Here is a 19681-nt window from a genome sequence, read left to right as displayed (position 1 = left end):
CAAGTAACAGTCAAGTTGAGAGACAACATGCCGAGTACATCTAATATGACAGTTAGAAAAGACCTGTCCCTGTCCATATGTCCAGTTGAGGAAGAAAATTTGACCTTCCCCAGTCACAGAGTCGCAACTGCAACAGATTGGTAGCCATGATATACACGACATAACAAATTTTTGATCTACGGTACTCGACATTTATTTACAAAATATACACTCACAATTTGTGACTAACAAACAATTCATTGGCTACTTAGACTTGAGTAAAGAAGTTATTTATCCATAATTCATAACCCTTTGTTGTTTCTTAACAAATTCATGAACCAATTTGAGCCAAAACTACATTTGAATGGCTTTTACATTATTTCATGAGCCAATTCAATTCTGGTAAAGATACAATGCCGTGCAGTGCCACCAACAGGGACTTATCAGTAATCAAAAGTCTGCTACCCAATTTGGCTTGCAGCGAGCAGTGATGCTCAAACACAGGCACAGCTGAAAGTCTTTTTTTAGATGCACCATCTTGCGTAATCTCTCTATGAAGTCGTTATTTAGATGCACCAGGTTGTATCTGTTCTCCGTTGTCCAAAGTCTTGAGTAGTCGAAATAAACCGGCCGCCTCTCGTATTCGGCTGAATTCGATACAAAATGCTTGCACCTCGATGAAGATGTCCTGGAATACAAGGGTAAACATTTCGTCAGGGTAGGAAGTCCACTGTACAATAAACGAGACTCTCTGATGTATTCGGGTAGGCTACTGGTCTTCAGGCTGGAGATGACTACTTTACAAGCAAGAATGTTCTCAGTTCCTGGAGGCCCCCACCAGAAATATAAAAGGCAAGCGAAGAGACACTGTATCATACTCATAAACAAGACGCTATCTCACCTTGACATCAATGATTTTATTTCTTATGAGAGACTGTAAGAATACACAAACAAGCCGCACCAACCGATTCTGCATGTAGCGATCCTTTATTGTTTCGCACGTTGATATACAGTTGGAGATGTACAGATGAATGAACTCCGACGGCAAGTCCACAGCCTGAAAAAGAGGTACGAGAGATTGAGACTATGTCACAGTTTTGTGCCGTTTTAAAAACTGAGCTCCCAAATCATTTGGATGACATGGATATCTAAGGATTATTTCATGATTTGAACATTTACCAAGAACATATTCTGGGGCACTTTCTCTAAAATATAAGCATCATAGATGTTCCTGGTATTCAGCTTCCTAAGAACCTGCTCCAGGCCAACAAAACACTCAGGCCACAGGACCTGAGCTGAAAACATCCAAACAGAGCAGCCGCAACAGTTGACAGCTGGCTCCGAAAAGAAAAACAGATTACTCACTGTTGTCAGTCTGTTGACCACTTCCATTGAGTGTAACGACATCTCCATGTTGACCAGCACAGAGAAATATTCAGTGATTTGATTCGATTGCATTAACTTCAGTAAAACCTCTATTGCCACCAATGGGTTGTTCTCGACCAGATCTGGCAGCTGAAAAACGTAAGATAGACATTGTACGTGGAATTGATTGTACTCCTTTTATTCCTGCAAATGGTAATGGTTTTTAGCATGCCTACCTTGACTGGCGTTAATCCTATATGATACACAAGCTTAGGATCTTGCTCAAGCTCTCCTAGTAACTGCTGTTGTTGATTTAAGGCTAAAGGACCTTTGATTGCCTTGGCCATGAGTCGTCTGACCTCCGTCCCTGCAGAGTTGCTGATACACATTGATGTGTCCCAGGCTATCTGATGGTCACCTTCTTTTGGATTCATCCACAGAAGCTGAAACCAGGACAAGACCGTGTTAGCTTATCAAGTAAAATTTTTGGGAATTGAATTCAGACATGATTTCAGGGGTTGCTTTTCCCTCGGACAATTCATCCCCCACAGTGTCAGGTGGTGCCCCTCATTTTTCAGGGTCTGGCCTATCTCTTGGTTGCCTTCAGCTTGATACTTGCCCAGTTAGGCTAACGAGTGACACTGCCAAAGAAACAGAATTGTCCAGTACCAGTATTGGGCGGACGGGGTGAGCAACAGTGTGCATAAAAACACTGTACACCACTAATTGTTCCTACCTCATCTTCTGCAGCATGTAATGGTGGTGCCAGCCGAAGGAATTGTGGTTTCATACAGAATTCAACTGGCGGCCGGGATCCTGACAATAATGCTTCAACTGTCTGTCTCTGCACATCAGCATTTATACACCCTGGTTTACCAAACTGGTCAAAGCTGAAATAGGCAAAGAAGGAACTTTATTTTTCCAGAAGGGTCCTCTCTCCAGACTGTCAGGCCGTTCTTTCGTGTTCCATTCACCCAGGTTCTCGCTGAGGCTTTGTCAGTCATTAGCAGGCAAGAACCTTAGTGTGGTGAATAGAACACAAAAGATAGGCCTGACAATATGAGTATAAAGACAGACAAACATTAGGATAACGTGAGGTGGTGTCAACTGAAACACAGACTGAAAAATATTAGCGTTTACCTGGTAGGTTTCATATCTGGGTCCGGTACAATACAAGGAATCCCCGATTTGCTCTGAGCCGGCATCTCTGACTGTCTCTCTGCCAAAGCAAGCTGTAGACCACTCACATCAAATGACTGCATGTTGCCAACATCCATGTGCAGAATATTTGTACATGTCTTCTTAAAAAGCTGAAAGATAAATTAACTCTTCAGACTGATGAAGGTCATTGATTGTCAAGTGGCGGACAGGACCATTCCTTGGAAAGCTCTTAACAGACAGTTTCAGACAGTTTATGTACAATTGAGGTTTATCTTGGCTTTAATGAGTACTTCTGAAATGTTCACATTAGGCATTGTCACGAACAAAGTAACATACATGTAAGTATAACATAACAACATTTACACATTGTACATACCTCTTTTGAAGGACTGGATATAAGCTGCGAGAGAAAGTACCGTTCCGCGCTTGATATTTTTGGAATAGCCCAATGGAAGTCCATCTCCTGTGCCATGTCGCTCCGGTCAATAGGAGGATTCTGAAGAGGATACAATAAAGAGTACAAGGCAAAGCATGCAGATTTTGTAATTAACAACACACTGGAGACTTCAAAACCAACTGCACCACAAGTTGGGAATTAGAGTGAATGGTCTTTGCCCTTTGCTCAATGACTGTCAACCACATCCTGATGAAAGTCCGGGCACAAATATTGGCAACTACATGGTCATTTAAAAGTTTTTAATGAATTACTTACCAATAAATGTACGAAGACTGAAGCAAAGGGATTCACTGCAATTGGTTCTGTCTTATACATTTCATAAAGAAGAAATATTGCAGCTAACTTTTGGGTTGGATGAGGCAGGAGATCTCTATTCTGTAGCAACAGTACCTAGAATTAAGAAAATATGAATTTAGATACATGAAGAAATCTACAAAAAGGTGTGTTTTTTTGTAGCACCAGGTATCTTTTTACATTGACATCAGCGGTCTTCTGGTTTGGATCATGGGACATACAAATGAAGGGGAAATTTAACATTAAACCTTAATCAAGATCCAGAATAATTTTAAAGTAACCGCAAACTTTAAACTTACCAGAGCTGTGCCAAGTTTGAAATGGTCCTGCTTGTTAAAGTAATGGTGTAAACTTGAGGCCAGGTTCTCAAAGGACTGTGTCTGAGTAGCATCTTCAGACAGAACGCTGAAAAATGAAATACAGAATGTCTCAATCCTAAAGCCAAGGTAAGATAAGATGCTCAACCAGTGTTTTTGCATGTTTGGAGACGAAGTCGACAATCCTGTCGACAATCCTGTCATTGTCAAAACTGTAGACTGTTAGGGATAGTAGGCCTACCTAATGATGTATGTATGAAATGTACATGAGATACAGGCCAATAAAGATGTCTCCGTTACTCATTCGTTTTCACGGGAAGTAGTTAAAAATTACTATCTTCTTATTTCTAGATAAAAGTGCTTTCAATAATGATTGACCACTTCCAGATTTGAGCCTTTAATCAATGGGAAAACCGTGTTGTTTTCACCTCAGCAGGGAAGCCAGATCTTTCAAGGATAGCGCCATCTTGGAAATTTTGGAAATCTCGCGAGAGGCTTAAAGTGACCTACTTTCAGATTTTACAATTCTAGTTATTGTAACAGTTAAAATAAACTGAAAAATACATCACTACATTCCTTAATGTTGTGCCGACGCACCTTCCATCATACACTTAATTACTGAACATATAAGCTCCGCCTCCTGTCAGGCCATATTTGGATTGACTCCTTCCGGTACTTTCTTAACCAATCGTGTTTACTTCCCCTTTTCGGACTATTCTACCTGTAAAGCCTGTGATGAATAAAGTTAGTTAGCATAAGTATATCGTCGTTGTAACATCTCTCTGCATGTCTTGCATGGACTATACTCTGGACCACGTGGACTATATATGATAAACCCGCAATAGGCCGAACATTTGGTGCATGTGACCAGGATTTTCTCAATACGAACTCGGTCTATCTATCCTCACGTTTTACTCGATATCACGCTTAAATATGGCTCCAACACCAGAGGAAGTAGCAGCAGACAAGCTTAAACGCATGGTTCACGAGAGAGGCTCGAAACGAGCGACGATGACCAGACTCATCAACAAGATGGAGGACGTGGTGAAGGAACTTAACGCCGAAGCAGCAGTAGACACAACGCTAGACGTCACGAAACTGGATCAAGTATTTGCGAAACTTGCACTGGTCCCTACAAAACTGGCAGAGATTGTGGCTCTTGATAAAGATATCATCAAGGCCACCCCAACCGACACCGTAGACCACGCGGTGACGGAAGCTGAGGACTATACGTCAAACGTGGAAGAAAAACACATCATTCTGAAGAAAATCTACGACAGGTTAGCGAGCCCTAAGCAGCCCAAACCCGCGACTCTAGCCCGGACTCCAGCTCCCACAAACACGAGCACAACGCCAACGGTACCGGTAACAAAAAACGTTCATCTTCCTAAACTCCAACTTTCCACCTTCTCCGGTAACATCTTAGAGTGGACGACATTTTTCGACGGATTTACGGCAGCCATCCATAATAACAACGCACTCGGAAACGTACAGAAATTCCAATATTTACGCGCCCAGTTACAGGGGGAAGCGTCTTTGGCAATCGCAGGATTGCAACTAACCGACGCTAACTATGCGAGTGCGATTGAACTTTTGAGAGAACGATATGGACAGAACCACAAACTAAAAGCAGCCCTCATGAAAGCCCTCTGGGACCTTCCCAAACCAAGCGATGAAATTGACAACGTGAAGAGCTTTTATGATCAACTTGAAAGTCACATCCGTGGCCTACGCGCTATAGGAATGGAGGAGAGTTCCTACGGCGACCTACTAGTGCCCCTCATCATGGAGAAACTTCCACGCCGACTGAGACAACTCATCACCCGTGACCATGGAGCGAGAGACTGGCAACTACAAGAAGTCCGCGAGGCGATCAAGAGAGAAATTGACATTTCAATTCAAGGAGACGCCATTCTGGATCTGTGTAATGATTCAAACATTGGATATGCCACACCCACTGCCGCATTTAGTGTTAACGCCACCAGGAATACTAGTATGAGTGAGAAAAAACGCGCGAAATGTGTATTTTGTTCTACTGATAATCATCCCAGCGTCCATTGTAAAAGTGTTACTGATCCAAAGCGCAGATGGGAAATCGTAAAAAGGGCCGATTTGTGTTTTAACTGCCTTGGCAACCATCGGGCAAAGTTTTGCAATTCAACCACCAAATGCCACAAATGTAGGCGACGCCATCATACCGCACTGTGCGATTCATCCCGACAGGCCTCAAATAGATCCTCAAACCCTAGTTCAACCGCAAATCCCAACAATGAACGGGAACAAGCTAAAACCGCCACAACTGTTCACCAGAAGTTGGTTAACACCAAACCCCTTATGTTGGGTCCCGCAATTCTGAAATCCGCCGTCGCAACCGCAAAATCTCCGACCCGCTCAACTAAGGTCAACATCATTCTAGATGAAGGGAGCCAGCGCTCCTTCATCACCGCAAAATGCGCCAGCAATCTCGAACTCAAACCGCAATCTCGAGAGATGATAAAAATAGCACCCTTTGGGGCCAACGCCAAAGCCGTACGTGCGTTGGATAACGTCATCGTCCAAATCGAAACCGCTTCTCGAGTAGAAAACGTTCCCATGAAAATGCTCATCGTCCCGAAGATTTCAGCACCGATTAGCACCTGCCCCCAAGCAATCTTCGCCTTACCACATCTGAAGAACCTCAAGTTTGCGGAAACCAGCTCCGGGGACTTTATGGAAATTGACATCCTGATTGGTGCGGACTACTATTGGTCAATAGTTGGAGACAAAATCGTCCGTCCCGCAGAAAACACCCTCGGACCAGTAGCGGTCTCATCGAAATTCGGATATCTCCTATCAGGCCCGACTCCCGCCAATATCGAAGGTCAACGCGATGAATACACGCCCGCACTCCTGACGACCGTTCTAAACGTCCTAGCAAGCCACACCCTTGAAGACAAAATAGCACAATCTTACTGGGACTTGGAAACCATAGGGATTAAAGACGACACTGAAGAAAAAGAAAGTGACTTTCTACTCATTTACCGCGACACCTGCCTTGAACGAGACGACAACGGAAAATACGTAGCCAGACTACCATGGTTGGACAACCACCCAATTTTACCCACGAACTACCACGTCGCCAAAGCAAGGACAAGATCGATGGTACGGAAATTATCGCCTGACCTCCTGAGTAAGTATCAAGATATTATTACCACTCAACTCCAACGACATTTCATCGGCAGAGTAGCAGACGACAACATCAACATTGGCCACTACTTGCCCCACCATGCGGTTCTTAAAGATTCATCTGCCAGCACCCCAATCCGGGTAGTATATGACGCGTCCTGCAAGAAGTCAAATGATCACCCAAGCCTGAATGATTGCCTGGACCCCGGTCCAAACTGCCTCAACGAGCTCAACGCCATACTTCTCCGTTTTAGAATGCACCCCATAGGCCTTTCGAGTGATATTGAGAAAGCGTTTCTCAATATCAGGCTCAACGAAGAAGACAGATGCTTTACGAAATTTTTATGGCTCAGTGATCCCAGTGACCCCGAGAGTGATTTCCACACGTACCAGTTTGAAGCGGTCTTATTTGGAACAGTGTCATCGCCGTTCATTCTGCAAGCCGTACTGCACACCCACCTTGACGCCGCAACCTCATCCCGTATCGCAGCAGACGTCAAGAACAACATATACGTTGACAACGTGGTGACAGGTGTCGCCACTACAGACACCGCCATGGAATATTACAACACCGCAAACGCCATAATGAGTGACTGTGGCTTCAAACTCCGCGCATGGACCTCAAATGATGCTACAGTACGCGACCAAGCTCAGGCTGATGACATCAACGAAACAAAGACGAACGTCAGTGTCCTAGGCATGAAATGGGACACCGGTAGTGACCAACTATCATATGCAAAGAAAGCTGCTCCATCCCCAGATATTCTTCTGACCAAACGCGCAGTCATAAGTCACAGCTCTAGCATTTTCGACCCACTCGGATATATTGCCCCCACGCACATTAAAGCCAAGGCCTTCCTGCAAGAACTATGGCAACACGGACTACACTGGGACGAACCCCTTACAACAGAACTGTCTGAAAGGTGGCGCAAAATCACCATCGAATTGGAAGAAGCCATGAACATCACTGTCCCTCGGAAAATATTGGACAACATTGACCCGCAAAATTGTGAACTACATGCATTTAGCGATGCATCCCCAGCAGCCTACGGATGCGCCATCTACCTAAAGAGTGGAACCCAGGCATCTCTCCTCATAGCCAAAACCAGAGTCAAACCGCTAAAAGCCACTACCATTCCTCGCATGGAATTAATTGCAGCACTCACCGGCTACAGACTAGCCAAGTATACGCTAGAAGCACTCCAAGGGTTAATTCCAATCAAAAAACAAGTCATTTGGATCGATTCTCAGATCGTCCTACATTGGATTACAAGCGATAAGAAACTTCCTGTGTTTGTTCAGAATCGTGTGAATGAGCTGAGGAAATTCCCAGGTGAATTTCGCTATGTGCAATCAAAAGATAACCCCGCTGACCTCCTAACTCGAGGCATCACTGCACAGGAACTGCGCGACTCCCCACTGTGGTGGACAGGCCCCAGCTGGTTGAGTACCGGGATGTACCCACCCACGCCAACACAACTTCTTCATAATGTACTCTTACAGCAAGCCGCCACTACTGATGACGTACCAGACCAGGTACGAGACGACACTAGCGACCACGCCCCAGATGTCAGAGACCAGACCCATCACCCCGCTACAACACCGCTGCAACACCCGGGTATCGCCAAGGTCATTGACGTCACACGTTTCAGTTCGTACCGCAAGCTTCTCAGAATCACCGCACTTGTCCAGAAAATCGCCAAAGTCTGGATAACAAAGGATAAGACCAATCTCAAGACCCTGATCCAAGCCACTGCACAGGAAACTTCTGCCGCTGAGACACTGTGGATTAAAGCCATACAAACGGACTGCTATCACAATGAGATAGAAATCCTCAAAGGAAAGACCGCCACAGGACCCCTAGCTGGTCGCAGCAAAACACTTGTCAATCAACTTCGCCTATACCTCGATGAGTCAGGCCTGATTCGACTAGATGGCCGACTCAACAATGCCAGAATCAACCTCGACACCAAGTTCCCGTATCTGGTACCACGGAAGCATCCATTCACCGACCTTCTCATAGGCAGGGCCCATGCCGCCCAATTACACTCGGGAATGCGATCTACCGTGGCATGGCTCCGCCAGCGATTTTGGATTCCGAGAATCCGGGAAGCCGTCAACTCACAACTCCGACGATGCGTCACCTGCAAGCTGATTATGGGAAAGCCCTATAGCAAACCAGAAACTCCGCCCCTTCAGGCCAGCCGCATCCAGCAAGCACCCCCTTTTACTGTTTCCGGTTGCGACTTTACCGGTGCACTAAATGTCAGACCCAAGGAGGGTGGTCCCGAGGCAAAAGTCTACATTGCCCTATTCACCTGTGCCATAACAAGAGCGGTGCACCTTGAAGTTGTTCCCGATATGACGTCACAGACCTTTCTGAATGCCTTTCGACGATTCTGCGCCCGCCGCTCCACTCCTTCACAAATGATTTCTGACAATGGCACAACTTTCATCGCCGCCGCCAATGAGATTAAGCAGCTAATGCAATCACCGGACATCCAGGCCCACATGGCCGACCAACGCTGCACTTGGACCTTCAACCCCAAACGCGCGCCGTGGTGGGGAGGGTTCTTTGAGCGCATGATTGGAATGACGAAGATGGCCATCATTAAAACTCTAAGAAGAGCGCGAGTAACACTGGATGAACTGACAACCCTTGTCACCCAAGTAGAAGGCATACTAAATGACCGACCCCTCACGTACATTGGTGACATGGACATCACTGCCCCTCTGACGCCAGCACACCTTCTCCACGGGAGACAGATAACAGGACTTCCGTACGAAGCTACCGACTTGGATGAACTTGCTGATCCGAACTTTGGAGATAGTCTTAACAAACGCGCTAAACGACTGGCGGTACTGATTGATCACTTTTGGCAACAGTGGTCATCGGAATATATCCCCTCGTTAAGGGAGAGACATATTCGATCGAAGCGCGGTCATCGCGAAACCCGCGTAAAAGTTGGTGAAATCGTCCTAGTCCACAGTGATGAAACCAAAAGGGTCAATTGGAAGATCGCTAAAATTGAACGCCTGATCTATGGTCAAGATGGTATCGCACGTGCCGCACAAATAAAAACATCATCGGGAGTGACTAACCGCCCAATAGCGCGCCTTTATCCTCTTGAAGTCGCTGCCGCTGAAACTGCGCCGATCGCTGCCCAGGTTCACGAGAAACACAATGAAGCCCAGCAAAACACAATGCAACAGGCACCTGTAAACAACAGGCCACCAACACGCAATGCTAGCAAGAACGCCAGAAATAAGATAATGCAATGGGCAAACGTACTTAATGGCAAAGACGATTAAATGATACGTGTTATTTAGTACGAGTGACGAAGTGGCAGTTCAGGACATGTTATTTAGGGTGTGGCACAACGAGAAAACTGATCCATAGGACAATATACATGTAATAACAATGTAATGAATATCCGTGTGAACGCGTCACAAGAATTCATATTAGTGCGTTATATAGGACTCTATAGTAGATCACACTACAAACTCATTATTGTCATTCGAACTGTCTCATGCACACTATATTCTGTGCCTTTAGCTGATTGAAATAGGACTTTAGAAATTTGACTACATATACATTGTACTTCGAATTAGTACAAGTCTGCAAGTCTCATATATACTTTGTAGTTTTCGCAATCTCCACAGAGCAATTTAGAGATCCGGTTTGAATACAGGACACTTTAGAAGTCAAGTTAATTGATCTTGGCATAACTACGGTGTAATCTTTCTAGTTTATGATTGTTTACTCTAGGACTTTAAAGTAAAGGTGGCTACCTTGACAGCTTGTTTTTACAAGGGATTGGTCCCTTTGATAGCGTACAAGTCATTTTGGTTTCAATGCCAGACACATTTTCCTGCCCTGGGGAGGATGTGCCGACGCACCTTCCATCATACACTTAATTACTGAACATATAAGCTCCGCCTCCTGTCAGGCCATATTTGGATTGACTCCTTCCGGTACTTTCTTAACCAATCGTGTTTACTTCCCCTTTTCGGACTATTCTACCTGTAAAGCCTGTGATGAATAAAGTTAGTTAGCATAAGTATATCGTCGTTGTAACATCTCTCTGCATGTCTTGCATGGACTATACTCTGGACCACGTGGACTATATATGATAAACCCGCAATAGGCCGAACAAATGTGTTGATAACCTGATTCAGTAAGTTTGAAAGCCTTGTAGGCTGAAATATTGGCGTAATACGCCCTTGTTTAAAAGGGTGATTTTCGAAATCACGTCAGTCACGTGATACATCAGTATCCAAAATGGAGATGACGACCGCAAAAACTATTGGAGTTTTCTTCGTAATTTTTGGCTGTTTTGCCATACTTTATCCCAAGATATTTCATCCGATGGTGGTGCAAGTGTTTGGTCTTGGTTCAACGAATGCCAGAACACAAAGTGAGCGAAAAAGAATGGGAGAAAAAGTGCTATTTTTACATTTGTTTTCACTGTTTACACAAGTCAGCATCCCAAAGAATTAGAAAGTGCATTTTCAGAAATATTGATAAGTGATTTTCTGAAATATTGATAAGGTGTAGCAACTAGAGATATTTAAGAAATAAATGCTTTGTTTCACAGGGCCTCAAGATATTCACCCAAGAGATAGGATGCCGCGCCCCTCAGCTCCCTCTGCAGGACAAGGATCACCTGCGAATGATGCCATGAGAAGTCACATGAGAGTAAGTCTACAAAGGAGATTTTGTCTAATGTACACCATGTTGTGATATTGATTATAGTGACTACTAGTATCACTCACCAAGCCTGTCATGCCAGGTATTAGTTTCTGTTATTGATTATTTACATTGGATAATGTGTGGGCAAATATTATTTGTGGTAATTTGTGTAATTGTTGCTTATTTGACCAGTAGTGTAAACATGATTTATACAATGTTTCCCCAAATAATTATGGCTTTAAATCAATATTCTATGTTGTGTTTTTTTCTTTGTTATTTTTGTTACTTAGTTATGATTTCATAAAATGTCTATTTCCAGGCAGGGATGCATCCTGGGATGAGGGCTGCTGCTGAGATGAAGAAACAGGCTGCGGAGCAGGGAGGCAACAGGGGCATGATGGGAATGATCCTGCCAATGTACGCAGTTGGAATCATATTATACTTGGTCTATACGATGACAAAGGTATGCAATTCAAAATTAAGTGTCGCCTACAATACAAGCTTAAAAGAGTGACGAAAAGCTGAACTGAGAAAGTGTGTGTTCCAATGGCATTTTCTGGTGCATGCTTCCAAAATGAAAGACAGTAAATCCAGTTGCTTGATATTGTCATAATACTATGGTTATTATCTCATCTCTTCTTGTTAGGTGTTCATGAAGAACAAAGACAGTGGAGATGGCAAGAACAATGATGGGCATGATCCATACACCAGATACCGACCTGAAGACTACCCTGGCAGTTACGACAAGCAGGCCCGATTCCAGGCTGATCTCGCCAATGATGCAGACTTCTTATTGAGTAAGAAAGAAAAGCTGGTGGAATTGGAGCAGCTTCTTGCCAAGGCCGAGGGCAAGAAAATCAGTAAGAATTTGACTTTTTATTGAATTATTCCTCTGTTACACACAAAGAACAAACAGCATAATCCGGGTGCGGGCCAGGGGTACGGCACACTTCAAAAACCCTGCAGTAATGAAAAATTTAAAGTATGCATGTTGATCTATCAGTGGCCACATTCTTATCTTCAACTTCTACATGTATTTTGTTTTTTTTCAATCCAGATGATACAGAGATGCGGCTCCTGAAGGACCGTCTCCAAGAGACAGAGGCACAAATGTCACGGATCCTCACAGCGATGGAGCATGTTCAGACCCGCGTGAAGGATGGAATTGATGCGAAGATTAAAGAGACTGATGCTCAGAGAGCTGCAGAGGATGAGAATGTTACGTTAAACAAAGAGGAAGGCCCCAGGCGAAGGGTATGTAGGGACTGATCTATTTTATACGCTGAACAAAGGAAAAATATATTGTCATTTCAGGATTTTCAAAATACGTAATCTTGCTGATGTGCGCCTTATTTTTGTGGCATTTGCATTTAGGGTAATCCCATGTTCTTTATCTTGCCAGGTGCAACCATCTTGCGACTCATCACCAGACATGGACTCATACGAGATCATCGACAAAGGGAAGGGAAACGTCACCGATAGTGCAAAAATGAAATCAAAGGGAAAGTTGGAGGCATCGAATCCGATGAATACAGATCTGAACGCGTTGGATAGCGAATCATCGGGACGGGAATCTGATGATGAGAATGAGGACAGTGAGTCGGTGGATGTGGATGATGGTGCACCAAATATGATGGCTGCAGCTGGGTGTATCGGGGCTGGCTTGGGTATTGGCGCTGCAATGAGCATGCCCGTTGAAAGTGATCCAATGGATGTGCTGGGGTTGGACGCCCGGGAAGTTGAAGTTGTCGGAAGTTTGGGACGGGCATTTAATGTATCTGAGGGTGATGATGATGACGATGACGGTTCAGATGATGGTGATGATGATGATGATAATGAGATTGACTATGATGATGATGATGATGTTTACGCTGATGAGCCACCGGTTGAGACAATAGATGGCGATGGTGAAGGTTCAGCTGATGAGAAACCGGAGGGTCTGAGAAAGCGACTGCCAGTTGATAAAACTGATTCATCGTAAAGCATTTCCTTGCCAGGTAAATTGGATGATAAATTGGTCACTTAGCTGGTTCATGTCAGCTTGTTATGCAATGTATTGGATAGATCTAAATTCTCTGCCTTATGGATTACTGCCTTCTAGTGGTGCGGTTTGGTGTCATGACAACATTACATTGATCAAACGTGTGGACTTGGCTCGTTTGTTATGATGTTTGGCTAATACAAGCTCCTGCTCTTCTCACTGCGACTTTACATACTAGTCTTGTTCCATACAGGTACATCTCTTTCACTAGTTTAGTGCAAATCCAGTTTACCTGGCGCCAGTTTCAGATCAAAACCATCACATGTACATGTTCGCATTTAGTCAATTGAATCTCAGTCGTGGCGGTTGTCAGTGGAGAAAACTTGTAAAGTTATAGTTCTGGAAACGATTTGGATAAATGCTTATATCCATAGTGTCAGCAGTCTTGTGATCTCTGCTGTACTGTTAAGTATTTAGGATAGGAATGCGGAAGAGATTGGTTGTTTTGCTCGTCCAAGTTTTCCATTTACATAGGTCATCAAGCACTTCTTTTCTGTCTCCACATCATAGTCTACTTAACCAACTACGTAATCGACAAATAGTTATTCTCAACTGTACAAATGTAAACTATGTATGATGATGATGATACATTTGTTGTCTGTCTTGTGTCCTTGGGAGGAGGAGTTGTCCAGACTATGTCAATCAATCCTTGGTGTTTCAGGCTGTATGGTCAGCCCTGCAGCCTGGCATCAGGTCTTAAATAAAATGTATAGGAGATCTAAGTGTAATCATACTATCTGTACTCTAAACGGAGTTATAATCATACTACGTAGAAAGAGTAGTACATTGAGTACATGTGCAACTACTGTCATTTGTGTCAATATAGGTTATCATATACTGTAAACCACAAAATACTTGCAGCATCTTATTTTTACGAATTTTGTGAGTAACCTTGAAAAAGTGAAAAACTGAAAGGAATTTCATAATCTGCCAAAATAATAATCGCAAATCTTTTCATTTTTTGAAAGATTTTCACAAATTCAAAGTGCACAAAACTTTTGTGGCTGACAGTATGCCTTGCTGCAGCTTACAGTGTCGGAGTGTTATTTTTCATTCCTGAAGTAGCGTACTGCTTATGTTATCCTTACGCTGACCGTAGTTATTTCATAGGTCTCTTTCACGAACTGGCACAAATCTGTCTTGTATAATTCATCAAGAGTATAAGGTATCTTTATATATTATTGCTTGATGATGGTCGTACTTGAAAAGTGGTTTCTGTAAAAAATTGTTGACTTTGTTTAGAACTTGTCTACCTACATGTACCTGTTTTGTGTTGTAAGGTCACTTACTGAATTGAATAACACACTTGTCTTGGCAAGTATACTTAACGAAATTTCAAGGCAGTCAGTTAGTATTTAGTAAAGTCTCCAGTCCTGATTTTGACTCCCTTACAACTGCCAGTTGTAGTTCGGCACTGATCTTACATCAATTGTGGTACACAATGTAGATTACCTGTTTGAAAGAATCCTGCTAAATACCGTGTGTCATGGTTTTTGTCTGCATATAGCATGTTAATTTATTTGTCTTATTGTTTTCATAAGTTAAGTCCGCAATTGTTTTATTCTGACTATTAATTCGTGTATAGGTTGCCTTTTACAAATAAATCAAAATTCTATGCCAATTTTGGATGTCAAGTTTGTTCTCTTGAACTTGTCTGAATGCCTGTCCGTGGTGAATGGAAGTTGGATGCACCCGACCATATCATCAAAACCTCAAAGCTTTGCTCTATAGACTGCCTGAGGCATCCAAAAGTCTGCCATCCTGGCATTGGTGGTTTGGTTGATTTATATGACGTAGGAGTATCAAAAACCGCCACCCGAGTCTGCACAACCAGCCCTGTCTTGTTCACCCCATGTCAACTCGTGTCATGTCTCATTAGCGACTACCTTTCCAGGTCTACAGTCCTTTTCTCCAAGTTCCCTTCGGTCTGCCTGGATTCTTGGTGGAGTTCTTGCAGAACTTCAAGGGAAGTCTGGCTTTCTCCGAACTGGAGAGATGACCAAACCAGTTCTTGGTCCTTCTAGCAACCTCGTTTGTGATGTGGTTTCCAGTGCACCCAGAATGCATCTATTATACGAGTGGCGTATTCGATGCCACCAGAAACGTATCTCGCTATTAGTTTCTTGTGCCACTCTACATGTATTACCCCCAAGATCGTATTGTAAGGGAGCGTATTTCCAAGTATGTGAAGCCGACAAAGACCAAGTGGTTTAGCCTGCAGACCCCCTCCTCTAAAAAGATTAAATTTGGGCAACTCTGGCTTCATGCTGGGAGATGTTCTCCAAATACTTCTTTGACATTGAGGGATGTTGAATATTTTCATTTGCTAGTCCTGAATCACGGATGCACTGGATTGGCGACATGCTATACATCCTTGCCTGAATTGACTGGTCATGAATTCCTTGATCTCACAACAAGACAAAAAGACAATATCTGAGATAAATAAATACATCACCAATGTGAATATTTTATTTCTAAATTAAGTACAAATCTCAACCTTGATAAACTCCTGCACGGAGAAATTTCATTCATTTCACTCTCAAATTCCCAAGCTCACATTCATACAAGTGGATGAAATTCATTGTCACCCAATACACATGTACGTCAAGTCCCACCTGACACTGTTATTTTTTGTCTCGGAAAAACATATTTCAGTTTTCAGCCCATGTATAAACGGTTTTAAATTTTGTGAGGTTAGTGGAGACCAAGTACCATGTACTGAGCAAGTGGAGATTTGAGCCACAGATAACCAACTTTGCCGAAACATCACATTAAACTTCTGATAATAGTGATGTCTTGATTATCTATCATTTGGTTATCGAACATTGTTACAAGGTAAATTAGTCAAATTACCCGTTTCAAAGGACAGAATCAAAGTTTTCCAACAGCATGTCCTCAGAATTACAAGAAGTACCAGAGTTTTGCTGGTACCCTACACTAGAACAAGGAGAACTAAAACAAGTTCATGCACGATTAACATACCTCCTAAAATCAGTCTCAGACACTGCACTATGTTTGATTCTAGATGCAACCCGTGTTAGAAATTCTAATGTTTTTAAAACTTTCATCTGTAACTAAAAAAGCATAAACACCACTAAACTACCTGCCTTAGAAAACTGTATGAAAATATTTACAAGTACATGTACTCACAGAATACATTAGCTTCAAAAGATTAACATTACAATCTTCAACACACAAATCCAGTAAAAATAACAATCCTTGCACATTCTGACCTCATAGAATTAACTGTACACAACAGTACCTGCATCAAATCAACAAAGCACAAATTATTATTGGAAGTCTCAAACTGTGCACAACTGTACCATCACAAAAGAATATGAAAAATGAGTATTTGTACAGAAACACAATTATACCTATTCTAGAAAGCGAGTGGATTGTGATTATATATATTTGACATCATAGTGTTCGTTGGTTTGTTTATTTTAGTCTCTGTTTAAAAATGTGACCAATTTGTTTTGAAGGCAATAATAATGATAAATAAATCAGAAAATGTAATACATAGACTAAATGGTAGGCAAAATCATGAGTAAAACGAACCATTCTACTTCGGAGGGATTCATTCCAAACTTTGGCCCTATGTATGTACACACACATGCCAAAAAATTAATACAAACAATCGAAATGATGCTGATAACCACATTCTGTGATAAAATCTCTCAATGACTCATAAATTAGTTGATATTGAAATATTATCCAAATTCATAGATATGCTAAGCAATCGCCACTACTCCAACACAAATGCATCAGTTATTTTCAGATGAGCTAAAAAGACATATTCTCAACTGGTTTTTACAAATCTCAAACTACAACAACCATTATTGCTGGTTGTTATATTACAAGAAAGTGAGTCAAGTGTCCACCGACCACAAAACTATGAAAACGTTCCAACTATGTGAAAGAAATAATTTCCTGATAAACAGAATATTTGAAAATCGTCTTACTACCAAACTATCGTCCATCACGTCCTCTCAGCCATTTGGAAGATCTTTCGAACTTTACTTTTATCATCAAATAAACTACGAATTAAAACGATTTGTGAAATACTAACAGTGATCATGATGGCAAGCTGTACCACAGACCATGTGTTGACACGATCATAGTTTTGCTCCATAACGCTTCGGTCTTTCGATTCAAGAACAGCAAGAACCTTTTGAGTCTGTTGAGTTTTTTCCAGATTTCTTTTCACCTTGTCCATTGTCATCTGAAAGATAAAAGAATGGCTGAAAACAAGTTTTGTTTTGGAAAAATTGAATTCTAAAATATTTAGAAAATATTAAAGAAACTAATTTTTTGGCAATAAAAATCCAAATTTTTGAGGAGAAGTTGCACATTGTTAGAATCTACACTTGGTGGATGTAAATTTTGAACACTTGACAATTGCATTACGAGACATCATACTGGGCATTAAGGCGCCAGGTCACATCAAAATATTCCGGTACTGGGCCTCTCTGGCAAGCAATGCAGATCACAGACAATAAGCCCTGACTGATTTAGTGTAAACTACCAACTATCCTATCCTCACCCTGAAATCTTCCAGTTTGATGTCTATCTCAGTCTCTGCCGCAGCTACCTTTGACCAGTCTTGGGTTGGATCCTCTTCATCCGTCACAACCTCGAAGAACACCAGTTTCCGAGTGAAGCGACTGAATGAGTTGTCGAAACATATCTGATAGTCACCACTTTCTTTGGCAGTAATTCTGAAAAGTATTGCATGAAATATGATCTATGACAACAACATGAAGGCAAAATCACCAATAGATGTTATCACATAGGGGTAAAGGGGAACAGACATGACATTGGCAGACTGTTTAAAGCAAAAAAGTACTTTTCTGTGCAAGAGCAAGAACCAAGGACTTCTATGTTGATTTGGTCACATCAAACTAAGAATTACTAAAAAGATTATTCAGATCGAATTTTCAAGATTTTATTTAAAAACAATTGAAAATTCATACTTGTGAACATTATCAGACTTTTTCAACTCTGAGAGGAGAACAGAACCGGACGGGCTCTGCAGGATAAAGTTCACATCAAGGTCACCACCTTCAATCACCTGAAAAGGACAGAAATCATTGGTCATGTGGTGTTACAATATCAACATGTTCAATCAATGAGATAGAAATTACAGTAAGTTTTTGCATTTTATTTTCAGGTAACAACATGGTATATTGGTACTGAATTGACATTCATGATTCATGTGACATCAATGTCATCATTGGGATAAGCAGTGGACTGGCCTCGATTCTCACCCTTATGAGACCAAATTAGGATGACGCAATGCCGATCCCAATCAATCATGGGGCGATGGGCTGCCCAGGGGCAGGGCCAGGGCCAGGGGGGCAGGGATTCTACCACCAGTAAGGCATAGGCGGCTTAGTTGGCACTAGATTGTCCGAAGTAAATTTATCTTGACCTAGGGCTTCTGACGTGTGCACTCTGGTTTGTTAGGGCTCTGGATTGTCTTTGTCGAAACCTTCAATTGCATGACTGACAACACTATCAGGAACAGTGATCACTGAACATGTCCCCACAAGCAGTCAAAATTAGGGTACCTGGAAACGAGACTGTGGTAGTGTAAAATGTACCACATTACCTGGTATTCAACTTCGAAATTGGCATCTTTTTGGATATTGGCAGCAAAGAAACAAGCCCTTTGACCCGCTTCTACAGCCACAGTAAACTCTGAATCTTTACCAAATGTCATTGCAATGAAGCATAATTCTAAAAGAATAACACATAATGAACCGATTGTGATACCGTTTTGCGGCATTTTGTGTGACTTTGGCCAAGAAAACTGACTTTTAAAAGAAGGAATTTCGAGCCGGTTGATATTCCAAATCTAGGTCAACCGGAAATAGCTAAATCTCAATACCGCATTTGAAAAAATCTACACTTTGCTATTAAAATTTCACCATTCATGCTCGATTTTGTATCTCTAATTTTTAAAGATCAAGCAAATTTTTCAAACATTGCATATCTGAAGTACAGTATTAACCAGTCCAACTTTAACTATGTGTGCGGTCTGCTCATGACGTCGGAACCACTTTACATCTATTTTGCATATGCACACTCGACAATAAAAATATTTCTCAATTTTATTCAATTTTTATGCACTTTTCCATCAATTATTATAATTAAACGTTGCATTTCGTCTGTTGTGTTTTATTACTGGCATTGACATGAAGTTGTTA

General features: G+C 42.2%; 4 protein-coding genes across 4 annotated transcripts; 2 read left to right on the top strand and 2 right to left on the bottom strand.

Annotated features, from left to right (window-relative positions):
* Positions 1-166: 166 nt before the first annotated feature.
* LOC135492459 (CCR4-NOT transcription complex subunit 11-like) lies at positions 167-4039 on the bottom strand. Its single transcript, XM_064778959.1, has 10 exons — positions 4002-4039; positions 3556-3661; positions 3218-3352; positions 2882-3001; positions 2485-2654; positions 2081-2234; positions 1581-1787; positions 1345-1494; positions 881-1036; positions 167-667 (listed from the first exon to the last, which is right to left on the bottom strand). The coding sequence occupies exons 1-10, from the start codon at positions 4037-4039 to the stop codon at positions 542-544; spliced, it is 1362 nt and encodes a 453-aa protein (XP_064635029.1). The 3' UTR covers positions 167-541.
* Positions 4040-4506: 467 nt separating this feature from the next.
* On the top strand, positions 4507-10050 carry LOC135492518 (uncharacterized). The gene has a single exon (XM_064779031.1). The coding sequence runs from the start codon at positions 4507-4509 to the stop codon at positions 10048-10050; it is 5544 nt and encodes a 1847-aa protein (XP_064635101.1).
* Positions 10051-11025: 975 nt separating this feature from the next.
* LOC135492234 (resistance to inhibitors of cholinesterase protein 3-like) lies at positions 11026-15086 on the top strand. The gene is made up of 6 exons (XM_064778541.1): positions 11026-11156; positions 11337-11437; positions 11751-11894; positions 12078-12291; positions 12489-12685; positions 12834-15086. The coding sequence occupies exons 1-6, from the start codon at positions 11027-11029 to the stop codon at positions 13410-13412; spliced, it is 1365 nt and encodes a 454-aa protein (XP_064634611.1). The 5' UTR covers position 11026; the 3' UTR covers positions 13413-15086.
* Positions 15087-15904: 818 nt separating this feature from the next.
* On the bottom strand, positions 15905-19334 carry LOC135492255 (transmembrane emp24 domain-containing protein 1-like). Its single transcript, XM_064778600.1, has 4 exons — positions 19084-19334; positions 18446-18543; positions 18016-18190; positions 15905-17694 (listed from the first exon to the last, which is right to left on the bottom strand). Exons 1-4 carry the CDS (start codon positions 19258-19260, stop codon positions 17452-17454), a joined length of 693 nt encoding a protein of 230 aa, XP_064634670.1. The 5' UTR covers positions 19261-19334; the 3' UTR covers positions 15905-17451.
* Positions 19335-19681: the final 347 nt, after the last annotated feature.

Source organism: Lineus longissimus, chromosome 8 (genome assembly GCF_910592395.1).
Source record: "Lineus longissimus chromosome 8, tnLinLong1.2, whole genome shotgun sequence".
NCBI classification, from domain to species: Eukaryota; Metazoa; Nemertea; class Pilidiophora; order Heteronemertea; family Lineidae; genus Lineus; species Lineus longissimus.
Note: the sequence above shows the minus strand (reverse complement) of the source record. Positions and strands in the feature narration are given on the sequence as shown.